Source organism: Coffea eugenioides, chromosome 1 (genome assembly GCF_003713205.1).
Source record: "Coffea eugenioides isolate CCC68of chromosome 1, Ceug_1.0, whole genome shotgun sequence".
Lineage (NCBI taxonomy): Eukaryota > Viridiplantae > Streptophyta > Magnoliopsida > Gentianales > Rubiaceae > Coffea > Coffea eugenioides.
Genome location: NC_040035.1, coordinates 980,417 through 1,003,527, shown reverse-complemented (window position 1 = coordinate 1,003,527; position 23,111 = coordinate 980,417). Strand labels below are relative to the sequence as shown.

Below are 23,111 nucleotides of genomic sequence, written 5' to 3'. Positions count from 1 at the left end.
TAAAAAAAATAAGTTAAAACCCAACAAGGTGTTATGGTAAATGTATGTTAGTTTACCTTGACAAATTCAACACCTGGAATAATCAACTGTTAGCACAAGTGCATCATGAATCTCTCTTATTTTTGGGTGGAAATGTATAGTCCATTGTCCAATTGAGAAAGGCATTGCATGATCTAGCGGCAGTGCTTCCTTGAACCTTTGAACGAGGGCTTAGAAACCCTTGCATGTGAATACATATTCTTGCAGCACATAATCTTTGAATTTCTGCCATCCCACTACATGCTTTGCTTTTGCTTTCCCAATGACTGTTACTGCTATCTTCAACATCTAGCTTCCATCATCAAATCTTCTCTTCTTCTGAACCAAATTACATTTCCAGAAGATAGATAAGGAAAAAAAAAATCGAAACAGGCTAACAAAAAGTTTAGCCAAATCATTGCCTTCATTTCTGCATTCCGAGCACTACAGAACCATAACACTTTCAGTTTTTCTACATGATGTTTGAGAAGCCTCCATCAATGCTAGTGCAAATTAATGAGCAAAATAACTATAATTGATGACCATCTTCATCTGCGAAACTTGCCTGCCGAGTGACAGTAATTTCTTCCTTTTGACATTCTCACAAAAACGACAGGGAACCATGTTGTTCTTTTTCCAACGAGATGATGTCTGCTTCCTAAATAGATTCAGGAAAAAAACACCACCATGTTAGCCACGTTGAACCATCAAAACTTATGAAGAATGTATTACAAAAATTTCTAAAGAGCAAATATTAAGCAGAATTACATCGATTCAGCCATAAAAAACGCATACTAAATTCAGAGCATAGCTTTTGTATGTGATTCATTTGATGTTAAGGCAACAGCAACAGAAACATTGTAGGCCTTCAAATTTAATTCATTGAGACTACATACCTCTTCATCTACTCTGTCACATATTGCTTCCTAGAAGATTGATCATTCAAACTGTTTATTGATCATTCAAACTGCAATTTTTTGGATTGTGACTATTTATCTTGAAGTAGACATGTCAAAATAATTTACTTAAGAACCAAGAAGGTACTTAGGGTACGTTATTTTACTAAAACAAATTCAACACTGAGCCTGGTACCTGGAATGACTAACTGTCAGCACAGTTGTATAATGAGTCTCTCTTGTTCTTGAGTGGAAAGGTATAAATTTTTGCCGCTGCAATTGCAGCACCAAAACTTTGAACTGATTCCATCCAAATGAACGACTGACACTGCAATCGCATGCTTCGTTTATGTCGTCCAAATGATCACCAATGCTGTCTACAATGTCTAACTTCTTTCCATCAAATGTTGTCACCTCTGGAATTAAAGTATCAGTACGCCCAGTTTTCTTCAAGCAAGTCTTGTACGTTGATAGCTCTCCAGTACCAGCTACCATGCTCCCCTTTAATTATTCTCCAACCATAGTACTTTCTACAAGCCTGGCACAAGCCACTCATCTTTCTTCAAAAATGATGGGAAATCACAGCCTGATGTTGCAGTTGGAGAATGCGAAAAGTGCAATAAGATGCTTTAGAGGTTCCAGGCTGACTCTGCCTTGAGCACACTTTTGAGCCTTTCACAATGTTTCATAAGCTGCTTCACTGTCACTTGTGTCCTGCAAGGCCATAATATTATCAATCCAATTCACAAAACAGAAAAGTAGCTAATTTTAAAAATTTTAAAAGATGATAAGAATTTAAAAATTGCTCTGCAAACAATTTCAACTTAATCGACATTGAGCTAATTTTACGGCAATCATAATTCAGAGTCTTACAGAGTGAGAATATTAAGAACATATCCACCCGTTAAAATGAATTTTAGGAATATAATTGAAAATAAGCAAAAAAGAAAATTAACTGTTGAAATTGCTTCCGTGTATTGGGATTCTTACTGTGTTATATAAGATATGATGGTTTTAATCTTATACTTAAGTTTTAATGTCAATATATAAAATAGGAATGGAAGGTATACTCGATGCTAAAATCATTTACTGTATGGTTATAGCAGCATTACTGTATTTAAATAATTAGTTACTGTATTTATATAATTAGTAACTAATTTATATAAGTTATGGTGTTTTCCTATTTTTAGTAATTTTTTCAAATTTTTTGGAAACTCTTATATGCATGTTATAATTTGTGTATCACCCCAAATTGCTATTTCATTGGTTTTAATGTTGGTTTGGAAATATCACTGACAAAAAAAAAATAAGAACATACTGGCCCCATTGAAGCTGAATGTTTACGCTTGCAATGTTTGCGAATTTCATGGACAAATAGCCAGTACCAAGTTCACATGTAGTAGTGAATTTTACCATGCTCATTAACCCTTTTGATGGTTCAGAAAAGCAGATGAAATCCAGAATTTTTGTTGTCTTTCAATTTGCTTGTAACTCTACTTTGTTAATGACATGAATTAGCTTAAAAATTGAAAGAGAGAGTAATCTTTTGCCAGAAGAAGTAGAGGAATAGATATTTATGGAGAAAAAGAGTGAGGGACAAATACGGGTAGAATAAGATGATCCAATAATGAGAAGCAATTAATTAAAATTTTGAGATGAGATCTTACCGGAACAACAACACGCTCTGGAATATTAGAGATCTTGGGCCACTCGGAGCCGCTTTCAGGAGTGCATCTTCGTTCTAATAGAGGACAACCACGAATTCTCAGACGTCTTAATTTGAGGCGTTCCATGGCATCTACGGAGGGTAAATATTCAAGCTTTAGGCAACCCTCTAGGATTAGGTCTTCAAGAGACGCAAGGTTCCCAAGCCAATCTGGTAAGGCTTTGATTGCTCTGAAGCCAAGTAGAGATAGTGATGTGATGGTAGTCGAGTCTTGAAGCTGATGTGGCAGAGATTTCGTGTCACGCATTCCAAGCAAAGACACGTGTCGGAGTGATGATGAAGATGCTAATCCAGCCCAATCAAATTCGCTTGCAGAGTCATGTGAGAAGGGACCAATGTCCACTTCCCTTAAGCTGGTAAGATAGCCAAATCCACTAGGCATCTCAGCAATCAAGTTGGGACACCCCCGTAAAATGAAGCTCTCGAGAGAAGGGGTTCGTCGCAAATCAAGGGGAAAGGAGACCAGACTGCGGCACAGGAACAGACTCAGCTGTCGGAGAGACGTACACGACTCGAACATCTCCACTGGTAATCTTGTTAACTCATCGCACCAAGAAACAGTAAATTGCTCAAGAGACTTAAGGAGGCCTTTCTGTCCAAATGAATTTTTAGGATTTGGATATCCAAATGAATCAATTCTCGGGCAACCCCGTATCTCCAAGTGCTCTAAAACTTGAAATTGATACAGATCTTCTGGCAACTCCCGTAAATTCCAACAAAAAGTGACTTCCAATCTCTCAAGACAAGCGGCGCAACTCATTCCTCTTAATGTTGTTATATTGTCGGCATCCCTCAATTCTACACGCTGAAGAGTTGGAAAAAGACAGAGTCGCTCAAGCATGTCAGTGGGTAGACTATTACAGCCTTCAATACTCAAGCTCTCTGGTCGTCTCACTAATTTTAGAGACTCCATGCGTTGATAACTACTACCACTTAATTCAAGGGACGAGAGTGTGGTTATATTGCTCAAAACCTTTTCTGCCAGCAAAACATGACAATTCTCTTTGATTTCCAATACATCAAGACTTGGGAAGCGACTTGGAGTTGGAATGGTGGTCAGCTGGGGGCAATCACTAATAGACAACTTTTCAAGCACGGGAAACACATCCATCACATGTACTCCACCTGCGGTTGACATCATCTCGAGTGCGTCCTTCCACTCTTTCAAATTTTTCATGCTTTCAAGAGAGAGAATTTTAAGGGCTGGAAAGAATGTTTGTCTGCTAATAGTGCTTGAACCTCCTGATACGCCGTCGTCCTCAGCACTTGTACTGTAGAATGAAAGCCCAATGCTTCTTATGTTTTCCAATCCAGTCAGATAGAGGCCCTTGAGGAATGGCAGCTGTCCTAGCGCAGGGAGTTTTCTGCATCTTGTGCAATTCGCCACCTGCAACTCCACCAGTGATGTCAAATTCATGAACCATTGTGGAAACTGATCACCCATGAACTTCAAAATTTGTAACTCTTTTAAATTTGGTTGAGGTTGGAGGCCTTCCAACACATCTTCATCACATTTATCACTTCCCCAATCCCTATTGCCCCACTCATATACCAACCGATACAGATTTGGCTTTTTAGATAGGTTCGCCAGTTCAGCATCATCTTTGCCATTTACTAATTCAAGATTTCTGATCTCCAAGGAGCCTTTAAGATCTTGCAAGGGTCCAAGTTCTTGGATACCACGACCTTCCTTTTGACGACCTATGTTAAAGAACTTTAACGTTTGAAGACAAATCCATCGTCCAATCCCGGATGGCATTTGGATTCCGCGTCCTGTATAATCATTATGAGAGTGAAGATGTCTCATGCTAATCAAATTGCTCATCTCCTTTGGAAAACCGTCTACAAACATGCCAATTCTCAGTGTTTGCAAACTATAAAGTTTGCAAAGAGATTCTGGCAAAGTTCTAATCCAAGACTCTGAAATGTCAAGTAAGTGTAAATGTATTAGTTTGCCAATGGAGGTCGGCAACTCTTCGACATCTGCTCCAAACAATTTTAGGACATGCAAGTATTTGAACTTTGATAACATATCATCAGCTATGCCACCCTCCAGAAATAATGTGCGAAGCGATGCTGATTTTTTTTCGTTCATGTTTTCTACCATTCTTTCGGATGAGTATACTGCAAGGTAGCGGTCCTGATTGCTGCTGCTACGATTCAAAATTGATTTTGCAAAATCATGCACAAGATCATGCATTTTATACCATGTTCTACTCTCCTCTTTTACTTCTTCCAATAAGGAAGTTTGCAGCAAAGTTCTCAGATACTCATATCCTATTCCCTCCATCGTTCTTTCATTTTGGGAATCCGGTTGAAGAAAGCCTTCAGCCATCCAAAGCTCAACTAGTCGATCTTGTTCCAATTCAGTATCTTGATAAAAAATTGAGCAATATGCAAAGCATTTCTTAACCGGTGCAGGTGACAGATGATCAAAACTCACCTTAATTATTTGCTCAATCCCACCCTGATCTCCATTCAAGAGGCTCTCCTCCAAAATAGATAGCCACTCCTCTTTTCTCTTTTTAGATAACAAACCTCCGATTAACTTTGCTGCCAGAGGTAGACCGTCACATCTTCTTAAAACTTGCTCCCTCATGTCTTCCAATTCTTTTGGTAATTCTTCCCCTACATTTGCCCATTTTTTCATGATAGACCAGCAATCATCCTCGCATAGCCTTCCCAGCTCATGGCGAGTAAAATTGATCTGCGGATGTCTAGACAGAATAGTTGCCACTTCTTGCAGACGAGAAGTAACAAGACACCAGCTCCCTTTCTTCGCATTGAGTCCCGCCAAAGTGCTGAAAAAGTCATCCAACAATACTTCTTGATCATTCCACAAATCATCAAGAACAAGGAAATATCTTTTTTCCTTGAGTTCATCTTGAATTTTTTTAACTATTTCCTCCCTACGATCCACTTCAACCCTTCCTCCTATTAACGATTCAAGAATCATTTTGAAGACCACCTCGATTCTATCTACTTTTTCAGCCACACAAACCCACATTGTTTGGTCAAAATGTCCAACAATTTGTTCATTTTTATAAACGGCTTTAGCCAGAGTTGTTTTGCCTAAACCACCCATGCCAGTTATGGGAATGACTGAAATAACACTTTCAGATTCGGCCAACAACTTCTTGACTATTTCTGATTCATCCTCGTCTCTTCCTAGGACATCACTTCGAACAATAATAGAGTCGGTCTGTCGGCTTGTTGTGGCTCTAGATGCTTCTTCAACTTGGAGCTTGGGGACCAGTCCCAGATGTTCGGCATTCTGATGGATGCTTTCAAGGTTCGTGTTGATCTCCCTGATCATTGAACCCAACCTCCAACGAAAACCAATTTTATTAAAGAATGAAAAGCAGAAGAGTACCTTCTTTTTCATGGGTTGATTTTGATACTTCACCTTCCGACGAAGATTCTCATAGTTGAGCTCGTCCAGCACATTGTCAGCTTTGAAAACCTCTTCTTCCAGCTGCTTGAGCCAATTTTGCACCACTGGGCTATGCTTGTCCTCGTCGGCACCAGCCAAGAAGCCTCGGATCATTGCAGCAGATTTGTCGAGTTTCTTCAGCTCCTTTGGGAATTCACGAGCCAGATTAACATGATCAGCGGCAAGGGAAACAACCGTCTGCAATGCAACCTGAATGGTAGCACTAACAGCAGCATCAGCCATTTTTTTCTCGCTTGGGATTGGAATTAGGATGAAAGTGTTCTGCAATGGTGATGGGGGGATGCTTTCTGCGATGAGACAAGGAAGGATATGGTTCAACTTTGGCAACTAAGGGCAGCAAAATCTGTGGAGGCTAAAACTTGCGGGAATGAAAATTTTTCCACACAACTTTTTGCACTTCCAAAATTTTCCACTTTTTGCAATTTGCCCCCCGGCTTCACTCTGCAAAGCTACACTCCAAAGACGTCACCAACGAACTTTTCTTTTACCGCTTTACCGTGGACTTCCTGGAAGTTGCCGACAATTCGTAGCCACAGCTTCTTGCCGACAAATTGTCGCATCTGCAGCATATAGCCAAACTTGCAGCTAAAACAGTGGGCACTCTGATTCCTTCTTATCACGGTGCAATAAAGCAGGTCTAACTCGTCATCTGTTTCTTACTGGCTTAATTAACGTCTAACTCATCATCTTAACTCATCATCTTGTAGTTTCTCTTTTATTCGTTTTTTTTTTCCTCCTTCTCGATTTACTTTTTTATTTTAAAATGACTTAAAATATTTATTATTTTATTAAACTCAAATTTACTTTTAATCTCTTTTTTTTCAATGTTATTTTCACATTAATCAATATTTGACACTAAATTCAAGTTTAAAATTTTGTACAAAAGAACAATTCTTACTGGCTTAACGTCTAACTCATCATCCTGTAGATTAATCACTAGAGGGAAAATTTTGTACAAAAGAACAATTGCTAACTGCTAATGATATAAATACACACCAATTAAACATATAGTTAGTAATATGGACTTGACTCAATTAAAATACTCCCTTCGTTCCAAAAGTTTTGCCCCACTTCAGGACTCTGCATTTATTTTCAATAATGCAAGAATCTTAAATGATTTGGGTTTCCAGGTGGGCATGCGTTTTTGAATGATAATCACAAGATTGTGACAAAATATATGGGACCCAAAAGGATGAAATTTCTCCAAACTACTTTTGAGGTGCAGGTGACAGGTTGGCATTTTCACTTGAATTGCCTTTGTTGCGGCCTTGCGGGGGCCTTCATGTTCTCTGGTTGAATGTCTGCGTGGGCACTAAATATCTCACACACGTCACAAATAATATATTAATTATATTATCAACATATTTTTTAATTAGATGTTGCTAATGAACTTCTTGCTAAAAAAATATATTTTTTAATTATCTTTTTATGTTATATATATTATATTTAAAAGAATATCATTGTGCTCTTTTTCAAAAAATTATTTCAAATAATCTATTATCTGAATACGCTCATAATATCCACCCAAGAGCAATAAGAAATTGCTTTTGTCTCCTCGCAATCAAATTGAAATAAAGCAAAGGGTCAGTTAGCAATAATCTCCAATGTAATTAGGGATAAGTTGCACTTTGCCCACTTGAGTTTATTTTATCATCACTAAATAGAAATACACCTCTTCTTTTAAGATTAGCTATTTCGCTTCTTGGTTCAAAATAGAGACGCATAATGATAGTCTCCTTAGCGTCTCAATAATCAAGCTTGTGATCTCAAATTAATTGAACTTTTATCTTTTGAAATAGATAATAATCATTGAATTATTGAAACTTCTACTCCCTCTTTCAATTGCTCATGTTATGTTTTTATGGATAATTTCAGAAACCTCCCTTGAGATTTTTAACAATTTCACTTGATTCCCCTCAGGTTTAAAAAATTACACTTACCTCCCTTGGTATAGTAAAATACCTATAATGCCCTCTACTTGGTTGAAAATTTTAAATTTAAGGCAATAAATTTACAAAACTCAAAAAAATTTATTTTTCTGTCTCTTGTCTATTTTCACTCATCTCTTTTTTAGTTAATACAACTTCTTTTTATTATCTTCAATTTTGTGGATATTAGCAAATTGAAATTATAAAATCAACAGAAGGAGTAGATTATGTGTCAAATTAGAAGAAAATGAAGAGAGTCGTAGTGATAGAGAAATAAATAATGAAATTGATGATTGAAATAGGAAAAAGAACTAAAGATGTTGAATTTATCATATTTTATTTATTTTTAAAATTTTTTTTATAAAATGTCAATAATTACATAAGGATTTCTTTCATTTGATTAGAAATCTTGTGTTATGATTTTATTGTGGAGGTAGAATTTATTTTCTATATTTGAGATATTAATATTTTTAAGACCATAGAAGGGTTGTAATAGCAGTTCTAAGTGAGATTAATTTGTATTGAAAAGGCATTTGAGCATTGATATTTAATTTTGGGATATAAAATTGGTTGTCAATGGGGTTTTTTTTTGTGTGTGTTTTTTTAGGTAGCAAGTATTGATACTATACATGTAAATTGGGATCCTTTGGACTGCTATTTAGTTTTAAAACTTATACTTGAATGATTGCTAAAAATTAGGTTTATTGATTTGTGCAAAGTGTTGAAGAAAATAATTGAGTATACTAAAATTTTTCTTAGTTTAAAGGGCAATTTAGGAATTTTGTGAAAAAATCTATATTGTTGGACCTATATTGTTACTAAAAAGTAAAAATAGGAGAGGTATATATAATTTTTAAAACCTAGAGGGAGCTCTCTGTAATTTTTAAAAACCTTGGGGAGGTATGTGAAATTATCCCTTTTTTTAAATGTCAAGAGTGTATAATATATTTGAAAGTTTATCAAAGTTTTTTGTAAGTTATAAAGATAATTGGGTCTGCCTGGGTTGGTTTTATCTGAATAATTATGTAAAAAAAAAAAAACCTGACCCCACACGTTTTGATCCCAATCAAATTGATTGATTTATTTTGAGAACGTTCTAAAACTCCCTGTTTGTTATGGAATACTACTAGTAGTACAATATAAAACATACAACATGCGGGACCCGTAAAGATCAGCATAATCTTACATTCACACATCGACCAATTACTTCAGTCCGCTGCGGGGACCAATTACTTATATAATATTGCTAAAAAAAAAAAATCGAAAGAGTAGTGCTCTGACAATTCCAAGGAGTAGTACTTTACAGTTAAAAAAGGAGGGACCGGTTAAAAGCAGAACAAGTAACGCAAATGACACGTTTGCTCTACTTCAAATATATGTGTTTTGAGCTAATTTATAAATCATTTACACATTTTTTTAATTTTTTAATTTTGACGTCCAAATCGATGGTTTGCCGACTAAAAAGATACAACATGCTAAAATTTATATATAAAATTGTTTGTATTATTTTTAAGTTAGTGCAAAAGTGTTAAAGAGAATAATTGAGTATACTATATTTTCTTAGTTTAAAGGGCAATTTAGGAATTTTGCAAGAAAATCTATATTGTTGGACCTATATTGTTACTAAAAAGTAAAAATAGGGGAGGTACATGTAATTTTTAAAACCTAGATTTGAGAGTAGTGTAAATTGTTTGTACCTACATGCTAAAATTTGGACCTACATGCTAAAATTTATATATATAATTGTTTGTATTATTTTTAAGTTAGTGCAAGTTATTTTTAAGAGTAGTGTAAATGATTCATAATTTTAAGTAATTTAACATTTTTTGTCCGAACAAATGACACAAAAATTATTAAAGAGTTTTTTTGATCTTGTTGCCAACTCTTAGATTTTCATTAAAGAACAACATCAATCAATTTACAAAAGATAAGCAACAAATTTGGTGTGTTATGACAATTAAAAAATAGCAAGAAAGGACAAATTTGGAATGAAATTGTACTCTCTCTCTCTCTCTCTCTCTCTCTCTCTCTCAAAATGAGTTTTTTAATATTATATTTTGAAATGGATTTCAAATGTTACAAAAAGTTTAAAACAAGAGAGCCAAATGAGATTTTTTAAAGTTTGAGGGCACTGAGTGAAATTGTCAGGTTTCTGAAATTATCCTTTTTTTTTTTTTGGTAAGTGTTGCGAAACTAGTTGGAATGTTAAAAATGATTTCTACCTTCGTTTGAAACGATGTCGTCCGGGCATTTTTGTCTCAATGGATCATTCCACAAGTTGTTGAATAGCCATGGATTGACATTTCAATGATTCCACAAGGGACCAATTCAGTGACTTCTAGTAGTTCGAGGTATAATTATGCAATTTATTGCTGCTACTCAACTCTAAATTCGTATAACTACTTTATTTTGTGAAACAAAAGGTCACATAGATATAGTGGGGGAAGCGGGATTTGGCACCTAAGCCTATCTATCAAGAAGCTTTCGAGTGTTTTTAGCATCTATAGTAAGCAAAGAATCCAAGTATCTCCTTGTTACATAGCTAATAGTTGATATGCGTTGCATTAGGTGCATATCTTCCAGTCTGTATTGCTTAGTGGTCCGCTTCAATTTAAGATGTCACTATGAAATTGCAGGGTTTGGGGTTGCTATGGTTAGCAATAGGTGCGGTTAGTGCGGTTGTTTTACTTTTTTTTAATGATTTGATGTACATTCACACAATGATGTATTTTATAACATCTATTTTTTACTATATTAAAAAGTTTTGGCATTGTAAGTTGCATGCACTTTTTGATCTTAGTTTTATTGTGCCCATATTATCTCTATCTTTCAATTAGAATTATTGCATTCCAATTGTAGTAGTAATTAAAAATATGAAACATTCCAAATAACTAAATCTCAATAATAATGGTAATTAAAATGAAAAACTCCCTATTAAAACTATTTAGTGACTCTTACACTTCATCTCCAATTCTTATGTGTGTCAAAGTTTCTTAGCCAAAATAATTTCTTATTCGAAATAGTGTGAATGAATACATTAGCCACAATTTTAAGATTGTAAAAAATATTTGTATCAAAAAAAATATGCTCTTGGAGCAAAAGAGAAATATATAAGAAGAAAAGAGTCTATATTCATTTGGAGAATCTTGATATGAATATCACAAGACAGATGTATAATTATGGGCTTTTTATCAGTATGAAGAAATACTGAAAGAAAAGAACAAATAAAAGAATCCAATTATTTCTATCAATTGAATGTCCATTGGCAATTAAATAGATAGTCTAAGATAATTAAGCAGTATAAATCATTTACATTCTTTACTAACCTCAATAATACTTAGAAAAAAATGTAAACAATCCAAATTCAGTAATGCACCTCACATTATTCAATTCAAATTCACAAAAGAAAAAATTGAAAAGTTCAGCTAAAAGATATAAAGTAGAATAATTAAATGTTCATGCGAAGTTGGGCATAAGCACAGCTCATATATTTTATTCTTAATAATTAATTCATTCTAATTGTACAATTCCATTTTGTTTGTCTTACCAAGGAAAAAATAACATTCAAAATGTTATGGCAAATAGCATTCAAAATGTTGATACAATTTTTTTTCATTTTTTAAATTTGTTGATTTCATTAGAAACTTAACTATGGGTTTTATTTTTAAATGAAAAAAGGCGCATCTAGATTCTGGCTAGTAAATGAACTTTCCAAGAGGTAAAAGAAGGGATGAGTTTGGTGAAAATAATTAGAATGACAAAATCTAACAAGCCAATTTATTTACTCTGATACACTTCCAGAAATTGATTTTACTGTTTTAATCTTTACTTTGCTAATAATTGTGAATTTTATTTACTAGGCTCACACTTGATATCTATACATGCATTTCTTGTTATCTTTTGTACAATATTAAAAAATATTATTATGATTTAATGGTAAAAATATTGTGAATACACAACATAACCACATTAAGAATTGTTTATCAAAATTGAATCCATAATTACCAAAAAGCTCAAAATAAATTCAAAAATCAATGGATCAAAGAGTTCGTATTTAGATAGTCTTTGTAACAATAATTAATTAAAGAAATAGAAAATAGAAAATATTATATTATCATTTAAACAATCAAATTTCACAACAAAAGATTATATATAAGAGATGTTATATTTAGGTTAATATAACTGCATGCAAAGTGCATGAACTATTACTAGCACAATAAAAAGTTACATAAATGTACATCAAAATTATTTAAGTGTACACTAAATCATTAAAAAGGTAAAACAACCGCACCTATTGCTAAATGTAGCTGCCCCATTCCCGAAATTGCTAACCTTATGGAATTGTGCATTTGTGACCAATTTTGGTTTCTCGGTGACCATTTACGCCAGAGTTTGCGGAAACGTACGCTACAAATAGGTCTAATCTTGATACCTGGAATTTCAGGTGCTTTGTCAAGTTTGAAAGTATCTTGGAAGCATCTCGGGTGCTAATATCTGTGTGCTTTAACCATTGGAATATTTTGGCAAAGTATTTTTAATCCTGCCGTCTAGCTATGTCTTGCTGTTCAGTTATGGTACAATGATGAGGTTCCTTTCTTGACAAGTATACCAGAAATTCCATCTGCTGTTTAATTACACTTCTGCTGGTTAATGATGAGTCTGGAAGCAAGAGTTTTGATATAGAACATTCAGTGCCTAGAAGATCTTCTAGGAACTTGAGAGCTGTTTATGAACCCCTCATTCAAGCTCATTTTGGGATGCTATTATCAACAATTTGTTCAGCAAATTCGCCGCCAAAATCTCACAATATCATGGAAAGATCAAGGACTCCTCCATCAACAATTTGGTTGTTTCCCTTTCTAAAATATGAAAGAGGAAGAACATGTATACTATCTAATGTTATATTCAAACTAAGGAATGTTTCTTGTCTTATATCGTCTTATATTCACTAATTTTGCAATCTTTGCACACGGGAAATCTAATGCTTAAAGAATCATGTTCTTGAATTCGTACGAGCACTCTACTAAATTTCATTAATAATCTATGGTTCAAATAATATTTACCTATGAATTGTCCTACAAGGCCTGTGGAAGCTGAATTTTCTTCGTGTGGGGGATATCAATTAATTGGATAGTCGTGTTACACAATTTTTTTTTATGTCAATCACTTATATCTAACTCTATTCCTATTTTTATCGCTAAGTTATTTTATGTTAAAAGAAGACTCAACTGAATTATAGGAGGTAGAGAAAGAAGTTAACTTCTAAATTAAAGGGACGCACTACTGTTTTGAAAGGGTTTGAATTCTTAACTTGCGGTCAGAATTACATATTTGTTTATTGACTTGTGGCCAAATCACCTAAGAATATTTGGTTTGCACACTGTTTTTTTTTTCAATTGGCATCTAGTGTTAAAACTATCTGTTAGTATTATGTAAGTGGAGTTGTTCTTGTGTACAGATTAAAATCTTACACAAAATACAATTACATCTCAGCTTTAGCATACTAGATTTATTGGACGCATTGACCATATAGTTTTGCGCAAAGGGAATGTTTCAGGCTTTATCATCTACTTCCTTCTACATATCAAAAGACAACGTAATAGTTTTTAATGACAGAATGTCAATAGGTTTTGCACCCTGAACAAAATTGTGCCACGGTAGTGTAGGAAATACTAAAAGATGATCATCCTAGTCCAATCACTTTACAACCGCCAGACTTTGGGCTGGTAATTACCCACCAGTCATTTAAGGTTTGGTAGGTGATTTCTCAAAAAAATCTAGACGGATGCATAGGGTGCACTACGCATCCATCTATTTCGATATTGATTCAGTTTCCATCAGCCCTTCTTTCCTTTCATAGATTTCCCTGTATTTCATGGATTACAAGTCAAACAGTTTGCGTGCATATGCAACAGAAGACTGTGTTCTCTTGTCTAAACCACCTGATGTGATGTGTCTCTTCTGATACCTTGTATTTAAGCTTTTGATTACATGTGTAGGTCGCTGTCCTGGCCCCAAATATTCCTGCAATCTACGAGCTGCACTTTGGAGTTCCAATGGCAGGAGCAGTTCTCTGTACTCTCAATATACGTCATGATTCAGCAATGGTGTCGACATTGCTAAAACACTCAGGTGCAAAAGTCATTTTTGTTGATTATCAGTTACTTCATATTGCAAAAGGGGCATTAGGGATTCTACTAAAGACAAGCAGCAAGACGCCTAAATTAGTTGTGATTCCCGACCAAGCTAGCTCATCTTCCAGGGTTAGTGACATGTATTTCAATAATGACAATTTAGAGTATGAATCTTTCTTGGCATCAGGAAGACCAGACTTTGAGGTTATAAGGCCACATGATGAGTGGGATCCTATTGCTTTGAATTACACTTCAGGTACAACATCAAGCCCCAAAGGTGTTGTCTACAGTCACAGAGGAGCCTACCTCAATTCTCTGGCTGCTGCTCTTTTAAACGAAATGCCATCCATGCCTGTTTATTTGTGGACTGTTCCGATGTTCCATTGCAATGGCTGGTGCCTTACTTGGGCCGTTGCAGCACAGGGTGGCACAAATATTTGTCTAAGAAATGTAACTGCAAAAGGGATTTTTGAGTGCATATCTAAGCACCAAGTGAGCCACATGGGTGGTGCACCTACAGTATTAAATATGATAATTAATGCACCGTCTGTTGATCGGAGACTGCTTCCAGGAAAAGTGATAGTGATGACAGGCGCTGCCCCCCCTCCTCCTCATGTACTTTTTAAGATGGAGGAGCTGGGATTCAATGTTACTCATTCCTATGGCTTGACCGAAACATATGGTCCTGGAACAGTTTGCACTTGGAAACCCGAGTGGAATTCACTACCACCTAATGCACAGGCCAAGGTCAAGGCTCGTCAAGGGTTGCACCACCTTGCCATCGAAGAACTCGATATCAAAGATCCAGAAACAATGCAAAGCGTACCACCGGACACAAAAACAAGGGGTGAGGTGATGTTCAGAGGCAACACCGTCATGAATGGATACTTTAAGGATAGTAAAGCAACAGCTGATGCTTTTAAAGGTGGATGGTTTCGAAGTGGGGACGTGGGGGTGAGACACCCTGATGGATACATAGAATTAAAAGATCGATCCAAAGACATTATCATCTCAGGAGGGGAGAATATTAGCTCGATTGAGGTGGAATCAGTGATTTATAGCCATCCAGCAGTTCTGGAAGCTGCAGTTGTTGGAAGACCAGATGATTATTGGGGTGAAACACCTTGTGCATTTGTCAAATTGAAGGATGATTGTAATGCAAATGCAGATGAAATTATCCAGTATTGCTGTGATCATTTGCCACATTATATGGCTCCACGAACTGTTGTTTTTGGGGAATTGCCAAAAACTTCTACAGGAAAAATACAAAAATTTGTTCTCCGCCAGAAGGCCAAAGACATGGGAAGTCTTTCAAGGACCAGCAGATTATAGCATTTCCGTTGTCTGCAAACTAACAATGTAAACTTCCACCACCTGGTTCTGTTGTTAAGACTGTTGTCACATCACAATTGATCCCTCACCAAGAACTTGATCCTGTTGGCTTTTTGGAGTGAAGGTGGAATATTGAGGATTTGATCCGGTACAAGGAAGTGAAAGGCATTTAATATCTTCTTAATTTGTTCCAAGGCGAGATTATAATGAGTTAAATGTCAAGACTTGAGTTGTATTTGATCAACCATATAATGTGCTTTAGTTTAATATGAGATCAGCATTCCACTTCAATCAGAGGAGAAATTTACGACTGTATTAAGGCAAACTTGTCTAACATAGTTTTGATGCAAGCTTGGGACATATTAAAGGATTAAATTCGTCAATCAGTCTGAATGAACAAATCTTGTTTATTCTTTGACAACATCTACTACGAAGACTTCAACTGAAAAGTGTTAGTCTTAAAATGAAGTTGTCTCAGGTAACTTAAGATTGGAGACTTGCTGCAGCAGCTTTACCAATGATTTGCTAGTCAGTAAATCAAGAATCGAGGAGACAATGGTCCAATCACGTCTCAACGGACTTCAGCTTGTGTGAATTACAAATGACCTAAAACATATAGGAGATTCTTTCTGTTTTACAAGTAGTTATTGAACAAACGTGCAGCGCTCTTCACATTTTCCAGCTAGTTTAGTCGCATATCATGACACAGCAGACAAATATCTGTTTTCTAAATTGATTACCAGTTTTGACAGAAGTTCATAGATATAGGAACCGCTTAACTACAGAGATTGTTCAGCGACTGGAACATATCATATATCATTGTTACAGTAATATCAAGTTTCATCTATTAAACAACAAAACAAGGCTAACAATTTCATCAGGTTGCGAACTCTTTTAGCTTTTGATTTGAGTGGTTTATATTTCAACTGCTGGAATGCTATTCCTCTGTTGATTGTTGCTCTCTTTTTCTGCTTGCAGTTCCATATTCTAGTATTGCATACGTTCAATGGGGGTTGGGTTGTTCTCATTTACCTTCAATGGTATGTTCAGATATGTACCATTTTATTCTGTAGTTGAAGTTTTTGCCTCTCTATTTCATTCCGAGCCTCCCGTTTCTCCAATTCTTTCTTACGCTCAATCAGCTTTTGTTTCCACGCCTCTAGCTGCATGCTCAGAAGATACCTTTTCAACTGATTAGCATGGTGTCCTGCATCTTTTGTATCTCTGATTCATGCGAATGGAAGAAAGCGAGGGAAAATCAATGCAGATATTGTCACTTGTGAAAAGAGTGAAAGCAAAAAACACTGCATCAAATCATTAACAACTAAAGATATCATTCTCTGGATGTGAGGAATGAGTACACACCTTCATTATGGAATCGATCCATCTCATCCTTTCGAGTCATCAAATCGAATTAGAGTATAATAGTTTCATTGTATTTACGCTCACAACTTACCTGCTGTTATCTTGTATTTCCTTGGTAAATTTGTCAATAAGCGGTGAAGTTATTTGCTTCACTTCTGCTTCAGTATCAGCAATAGTCTTCAAATCTGCCTTATCACCAGCAGGGCAACCCATCCATACCATTTATCACCCACATTACATGGTTCACATAATACATGAATTGCAAGATCCTTCACTAAGTAAACTTCTGATAGCTTTACTTTTCCCCGCATCAAACAGCTGTGAGGGTCATGATATGAGGGTGGCATCTGTACCTCTTGAATTGTATCATGAAACCCTGGTCAGGTTCACAAAGAGACCTTACCCTATCAAAATGTTTTGAATTACCAGAAAGTTGCACCAGTCGCGTGCCCATTGCAGTTGATATTACAAGGCAGAATCTGTGAGGTTCATTCCGAGTAGTCCCTCTTCATCTCCAAGATATATGCCAAAGCAGTGTTTGACCTCCGCATTTCAATCAGATGCAGCTGCCCTTTTGAAGACCCAAAGTACAGAATCAACCTTTTTTCACTTTCCCAAGGCATTGGAGTTTGCGGTGGTCGGTGGGAGTGAAGTAGAATAGTAGTAGACTAAGAGTAGAGTAGGGTTAGATATTTGAGTGAGGAATCATGCGGAGGAGGAGGAAGTGCATGCGGACTGGGGAGTTGTGGCAGAGAAACAGAAAGAGAGAGAGAGACAGCAAAGGAGAAGGAGAGAGAGACAGAAAGAACGAAAGATCAAGCATTGCTACTGACCCTGAAATGTTTCATTTAATGGTGCCCAGTGTGCATTACATACTCTGGTCTGGTTTTTTCTTTCTTTCCATATCAAAGATGGCTTTGTTCCTCAGATGCTTTAGAGCTAATCCAAAATACAGGCAGAAGCTTTCTTTGGCAAAATCAATGTATCAAAAGACATGTACAAATGTTTCTTTTTCCAATTTCTCCATGACTGGTTAGAAAAACTACCCATCGGATGACACATTACATAATGATTTACAGCAACAGCTAAAATGTCATTCTCAAACAGAATATTCTGACATAAAAAAGTCTAGATTCTCAGGGTAAGAATTTAAAACCATAAAGGAGCTTCAAACAAAATGGAAAGAGTTAAAATTCTTAGCTTGCTTATGCAAAATAAGATTCACACACACTAAGTCACGTAGATTTTAAAACAGAAAAGAAAAAGAAAAGGAATTGGATTCTGATAAAGGTATAGCTGACAACAACCCCGGAGATGGAAAATTCTATGGAGAGAGAAAGGAACAAGCTCAGAAAGAGAGAATTCTGATGTTAGCACACACGTCAACCATCTGCCTTTTTTATTTCTGCAACCGTGAAATATACACTGATACTAACTGAATAGAAAATTCTATAGAGATTATAACCTCTTTGTTTCCAATTATATGATTGGACTTGATAGGTTCATTCAAGACAATAGATGGTGAGACAATGTTTAAAAATTTTTTGCAGAAATAACATTACATTGCCCAAGTGCATCCTATTGTGTGGTTATGTTTCTGCATCTCTTCCATATTTCTGCATTTCTCTATGTTTTACCTTAATCTATTAAAAAGAAAAAAACAAAAAGAGTGAGAGCCTAGATAGCATTTCTCTATATGATAGCAGCTCTATGGCTGAACTACCCTTGATCTTTGATTTGTTGCCTGAACTGTTACTGATGCATGACCTATTACCTAATCTATCCACTAACGCATGGTATCACCACTCTGTCAGTTTCTCATCCCATCTTCATTAGGCCCAAACAATAAAAAGGTTAATAATGAGAGAACACAATAGTACAGTTGAAGAATAGCTTCTATGATCAGGAAACCAAAGAGAGCTGAAATTTGATTTGACATAACATGTTGAAAATTCACTAGCAGCTAACAAAAGCCCAAACTCAACCATAACCCCTAATGCCTTTTCTGATTTTCAAGCAAAAACTCTAAAACAAATTAAAATACAATTTCAAGATGCCAAATTTATTAACCTATTTTTCAATGAAGAAAACTATGGATGGCCACCAGCAATCAACATGTTCCTATAGGAGGGTGATAGGGTATAATTTGTTAGTAATTTTATTATTAATTTCCCCTTCTATCCCTGATAAATATTATGTTAATTGCTGATATTTACTTATATTTGATATTTGGAATCAATTTCAGGAGGGAATCAGAAAACTACCAAAAGGTGGGGCTTTCTAGAGCATACTACTTCAACGCAGCCCACAAGAAAGGAACAACAACTAATTTTCTCAATTCGGTGGGGGCCCACAGAACAAGGAACACTAGTCATTTGGCTAAAGAAAGAAAAGTAACGTACAGAGACTTGAGCAAATCGACAGGCTTCTCTTTGGGCAGCTTTGACTACCAATTGGGTGGGGACCACTGGAGAGGAGATTAGGTTCTTTCTTTTGGCTTTTAAGTAGAAAAGAAAAACGTACAGACGGACGACTTTAGTTTTAGTTTTTAGTGGAGATTTAGTTTTTCCTTCTTTCTTTTCTGGAGACTGGCCTCTGACACACGTCAGGTGTTCGACAATATTCTCCAACGGAAAAAACATCTTTTATTCCTTACTTTATAGTAGAAACATCCAATGCCTTTGCAATCTATTAATTCGTGTGGTGATTTAATTATGCGGCGTGGCTAAGTCTTCCATCTAGTCAAGGATCAACTCGACGGTGCCGTCCCGAAAATCTGTGAGATCTAATTAGTTTTCACGTGTTCCTTTATTTATTAATATTTGCACGTTGTCTGCTTGAATTTTCATGGGATTATTTTATTAATTGGATGTCAAGGGCCCGATGTTCAATGTGATTTATTAATCTCGTGCCAATTTAGTCAATTAAATCCGTAATTGTTTGATTGATTAATATTAGTGGCAACTGGTGTGTTTACACATTAGGGGAACGTGCAATCTAATTTAAATAATCCTCGTAGCGTGTTATTGATTAGGGCTATGTTTTTCTGGTTATTAATGCAATTGGAAAATTAATTCCTATGGTCGTACCTAGGAGTACTTTTCTGGTTAGGGGTGATTAATGGTCGTACCTTGATCACCTATAAATTAAGGAAAAATTGGTCATTAGAGTTCATCGATGGCTATAACTAGCCTGTTAATAAATTAAGTGAACCTCTCTTGTATCAATGATCGGATAAATGGACTGTGTCCGAATAGTTGCATCCTTGGCTAGAATTTATTTATTCCTGATTAAATTCCTGCTATATTTGTGCTAGTTATTTATTCATTTTTAGTTAAATTGCTTAATTGTTTTTAGTTTCATTCTGGTGAAATCCCCCCTTACCAATTGGACCTTAAAAGAGACAGATATCTCCAGTCCCTGAGGAGACGACCCTACTTGCCACTGTCTGCTATTTAGTAATTTTTGTCAACTAATTAATTCTGGTATATCGGGTTAAGCAAACTCTTCGGGAACAGGGTGAATCAAGTAACCCATTGCACACCTAGAGTCCCTGCTCCAATACCTAGGATTAATTATTGACTGCTTTTAGTGGTAGCCAGATTCTATATTTATTATTATTATTGCACAGGTTCGGCACCTGTCAATTTTTGGCGCCGTTGCCGGGGACTGGCGTTATTATTTGTTTTTTTTAAAAAAAATTCATTTTTGTTCTAATTTTCTGATATTTTTCTAGTGTATGCCTCGGTCTTCTCGTACAGGTGATTTGATTTTTGACCCTGAAGTAGAGAAGACCGCGCGTAGAACGAGAAAAGAAACCAGACAGCTCAGAGAGGAGCACTCCAGTGCTACGTCTCAGAGACCTGAGTCAGAAGTTGAACCAACAAATTCATTAGGTGACACTTCGAGTGACTCGGAGCAGGAAGAAATCTCCATGGCTAATGCACGAACATTAAGGGAGTTGGCTGCCCCTGATTTAAATCAGCAGCCTTTATGCATTACTTTCCCGAGTTTGAGTGAAAACACTTCATTTGAATTGAAATCGGGTCTAATTCACCTTTTACCCTCTTTTCATGGTTTACCAGGTGAAGAGCCGTATAAGCATCTGCAGGAGTTTGATGTCGTGTGCAATAGTATGAAACCCCCGGGAATCACAGAAGAGCAGATAAAAATGAGGGCATTCCTCTTTTCCTTGAAGGATTCTGCAAAGGATTGGCTGTACTACCTGCCACCAAGTAGCATCACCATGTGGGACCAATTGAGGAAAAAAATTTTAGACAAATATTTTTCCGCGTCCAGGGCTGCAAGCCTAAGGAAAGAAATTTGCGAGATCAAGCAGCATTCAGGGGAGTCACTCTATGAGTATTGGGAACGGTTCAAGAACTTGTTGCACAAGTGTCCCCAGCACCAGATAAGTGAGCAGTTGCTCATTCAGTATTTTTATGAGGGGTTCCTTTTCAGAGACAGGAGCATAATTGATGCTGCAAGTGGAGGGGCACTGGTGAACAAAACCCCTCGGGAAGCAAGGGAGCTAATAGAAGGGATGACAGAGAATTCACAACAGTTCGGTACGAGGGAGGATGTCCCAGTACGCAAGATGAATGAGGTTGAAACATCCTCTATCCAGCAGCAGCTAACTGAGTTGACCTCGTTCGTTAGGCAACTGGCTGTGGAAAATGCATCACAAGTCAGGGTATGTGGGGTTTGCACTGGTATGGGACACTCTGCAGACATGTGCCCAATGATTCAGGAAGAAACTGCAGAGCAGGTGAACATGGCTGATCACGCGCCTGCACCAAGAAGGCTGTATGACCCGTACTCAAATACGTACAACCCCGGCTGGAAGGATCACCCGAATTTCAGTTATGGAGGAAATAGGCAGCCCAATTTTGCACCGAACAGGCAGTCGAATTTCATACCAAATAAGCAACCAGGGTACCAGCAGCAATACCAACCCCGATCACCTCCGCCCCCAAGCTCTGGTCCATCTTTGGAGGAGATGATGAAACAAATGATGGCAACCATTACGCAAAATCAGCAAAGGACGGAGGCAACCATTCTTCAAAATCAGCAAAGGACGGACTCCGAAATTCAGGACATAAGAAGTCAGATAAGCCAAATGGCCACAACAATCAACCGGTTGGATTCCCAGAACCAAGGTAAATTGCCGTCTCAGCCTGAATTAAATCCGAAGAACATGAGCGCAATGACCCTAAGGAGCGGGAAGGAAATTCAGGAGCCCGAGCCTGTGACTCCTAAGGACAAGGACGAGGAACGAATCGAGAAAGAGTTGGAAGAGGAAGGCGGAGACACCAAAAATCCAAAGGTAATCCCGGATCCAATCATTGCAGTTAGGAGTAATCCACCTCCCTTTCCTAGCAGGTTAGAAAAATCAAAGAAGCAGGACAAGGAGAAAGAAGTCCTGGAGATCTTTCGCAAAGTGGAGATCAACATTCCCCTACTGGATGCGATCAAGCAAGTACCTCGATATGCAAAGTTTTTGAGAGACTTGTGTGTCAACCGAAGGCGGTTGAAGGGAGATGAGAGAGTAGTAATGGGGGAAAATGTGTCAGCAATCCTGCAACGAAAGCTTTCACCGAAATGCGGGGACCCATGTATGTTCACTATTCCTTGTAGAATAGGCAATACCTTGATTGGAAAGGCTATGTTAGATTTAGGAGTCTCAATTAATGTCATGCCGAAATCTATATATGCTTCTCTGAAATTAGGACCTCTGAAAGATACTGGAATAATAATCCAACTGGCTGACCGAACCAATGCGTACCCTGACGGATTGATTGAGGATGTTTTAGTAAAAATTAATGAATTGGTTTTCCCTGCTGATTTTTACGTGCTTGATATGGATGATGAACACTCTCACGACACATCACCTTTACTGTTAGGAAGACCCTTCTTGAGTACAGCTCGAACTAAAATTGATGTAAATAAGGGCACCCTATCTATGGAATTTGATGGTGAGGTTGTTCATTTTAATATTTTCGACTCTATGAAATATCCTTCAGAATCACATGCTGGCTCTGTTTTCTCTATAAATGCTATTGATTCTGCTGTACGTGAAGTTTTTGAAATTGGAGGCAGGGATAAGCTGGAAGTTGCCTTGACCAGGCACTTTGAGTCAGAGATGACCGCTGAGATAGAGTTGAGTGAAGAGCTCAAATGTGTGATTGGAGCGTTACAGACGTTGCCAACCACAAAGATAAGGTATGACCTCGCACCCGTTTTTATACCTGAACCTCA

The 23,111-nt window shown here is 36.8% G+C and overlaps 2 protein-coding genes across 3 annotated transcripts; one reads left to right on the top strand and one right to left on the bottom strand.

Annotated features, from left to right (window-relative positions):
- Positions 1–5,775, bottom strand: LOC113750345 (putative disease resistance protein RGA4). 2 transcript variants are annotated; one of them, XM_027294339.1, is made up of 3 exons: positions 2,582–5,775; positions 1,111–1,628; positions 1–676 (listed from the first exon to the last, which is right to left on the bottom strand). In XM_027294339.1, exons 1-2 carry the CDS (start codon positions 5,723–5,725, stop codon positions 1,590–1,592), a joined length of 3,183 nt encoding a protein of 1,060 aa, XP_027150140.1. In that variant the 5' UTR covers positions 5,726–5,775; the 3' UTR covers positions 1–676; positions 1,111–1,589. The 2 variants fall into 2 exon arrangements, 1 of the variants encoding a protein (XP_027150140.1); XR_003464651.1 differs by lacking the exons at positions 1,111–1,628; positions 2,582–5,775 and adding an exon at positions 915–958.
- Positions 5,776–13,897: 8,122 nt separating this feature from the next.
- LOC113759782 (probable acyl-activating enzyme 1, peroxisomal) lies at positions 13,898–15,791 on the top strand. Its single transcript, XM_027302356.1, has 2 exons — positions 13,898–13,969; positions 14,022–15,791. Exons 1-2 carry the CDS (start codon positions 13,898–13,900, stop codon positions 15,486–15,488), a joined length of 1,539 nt encoding a protein of 512 aa, XP_027158157.1. The 3' UTR covers positions 15,489–15,791.
- The last annotated feature ends 7,320 nt before the right edge of the window (positions 15,792–23,111 follow it).

What these genes read in the sequence shown, in the direction of transcription:
- LOC113750345 (XM_027294339.1), bottom strand. Translation starts at nt 5,725, where the DNA reads ATGGGTGGTTTAGGCAAAACAACTCTGGCTAAAGCCGTTTATAAAAAT. An exon ending in CAGAGCGTGTTGTTGTTCCG is followed by an intron (nt 1,629 to 2,581) that starts GTAAGATCTCAT and finishes ATGGCCTTGCAG; the next exon opens with GACACAAGTGACAGTGAAGC.
- LOC113759782 (XM_027302356.1), top strand. Translation starts at nt 13,898, where the DNA reads ATGGATTACAAGTCAAACAGTTTGCGTGCATATGCAACAGAAGACTGT. An exon ending in TCTTGTCTAAACCACCTGAT is followed by an intron (nt 13,970 to 14,021) that starts GTGATGTGTCTC and finishes TTACATGTGTAG; the next exon opens with GTCGCTGTCCTGGCCCCAAA.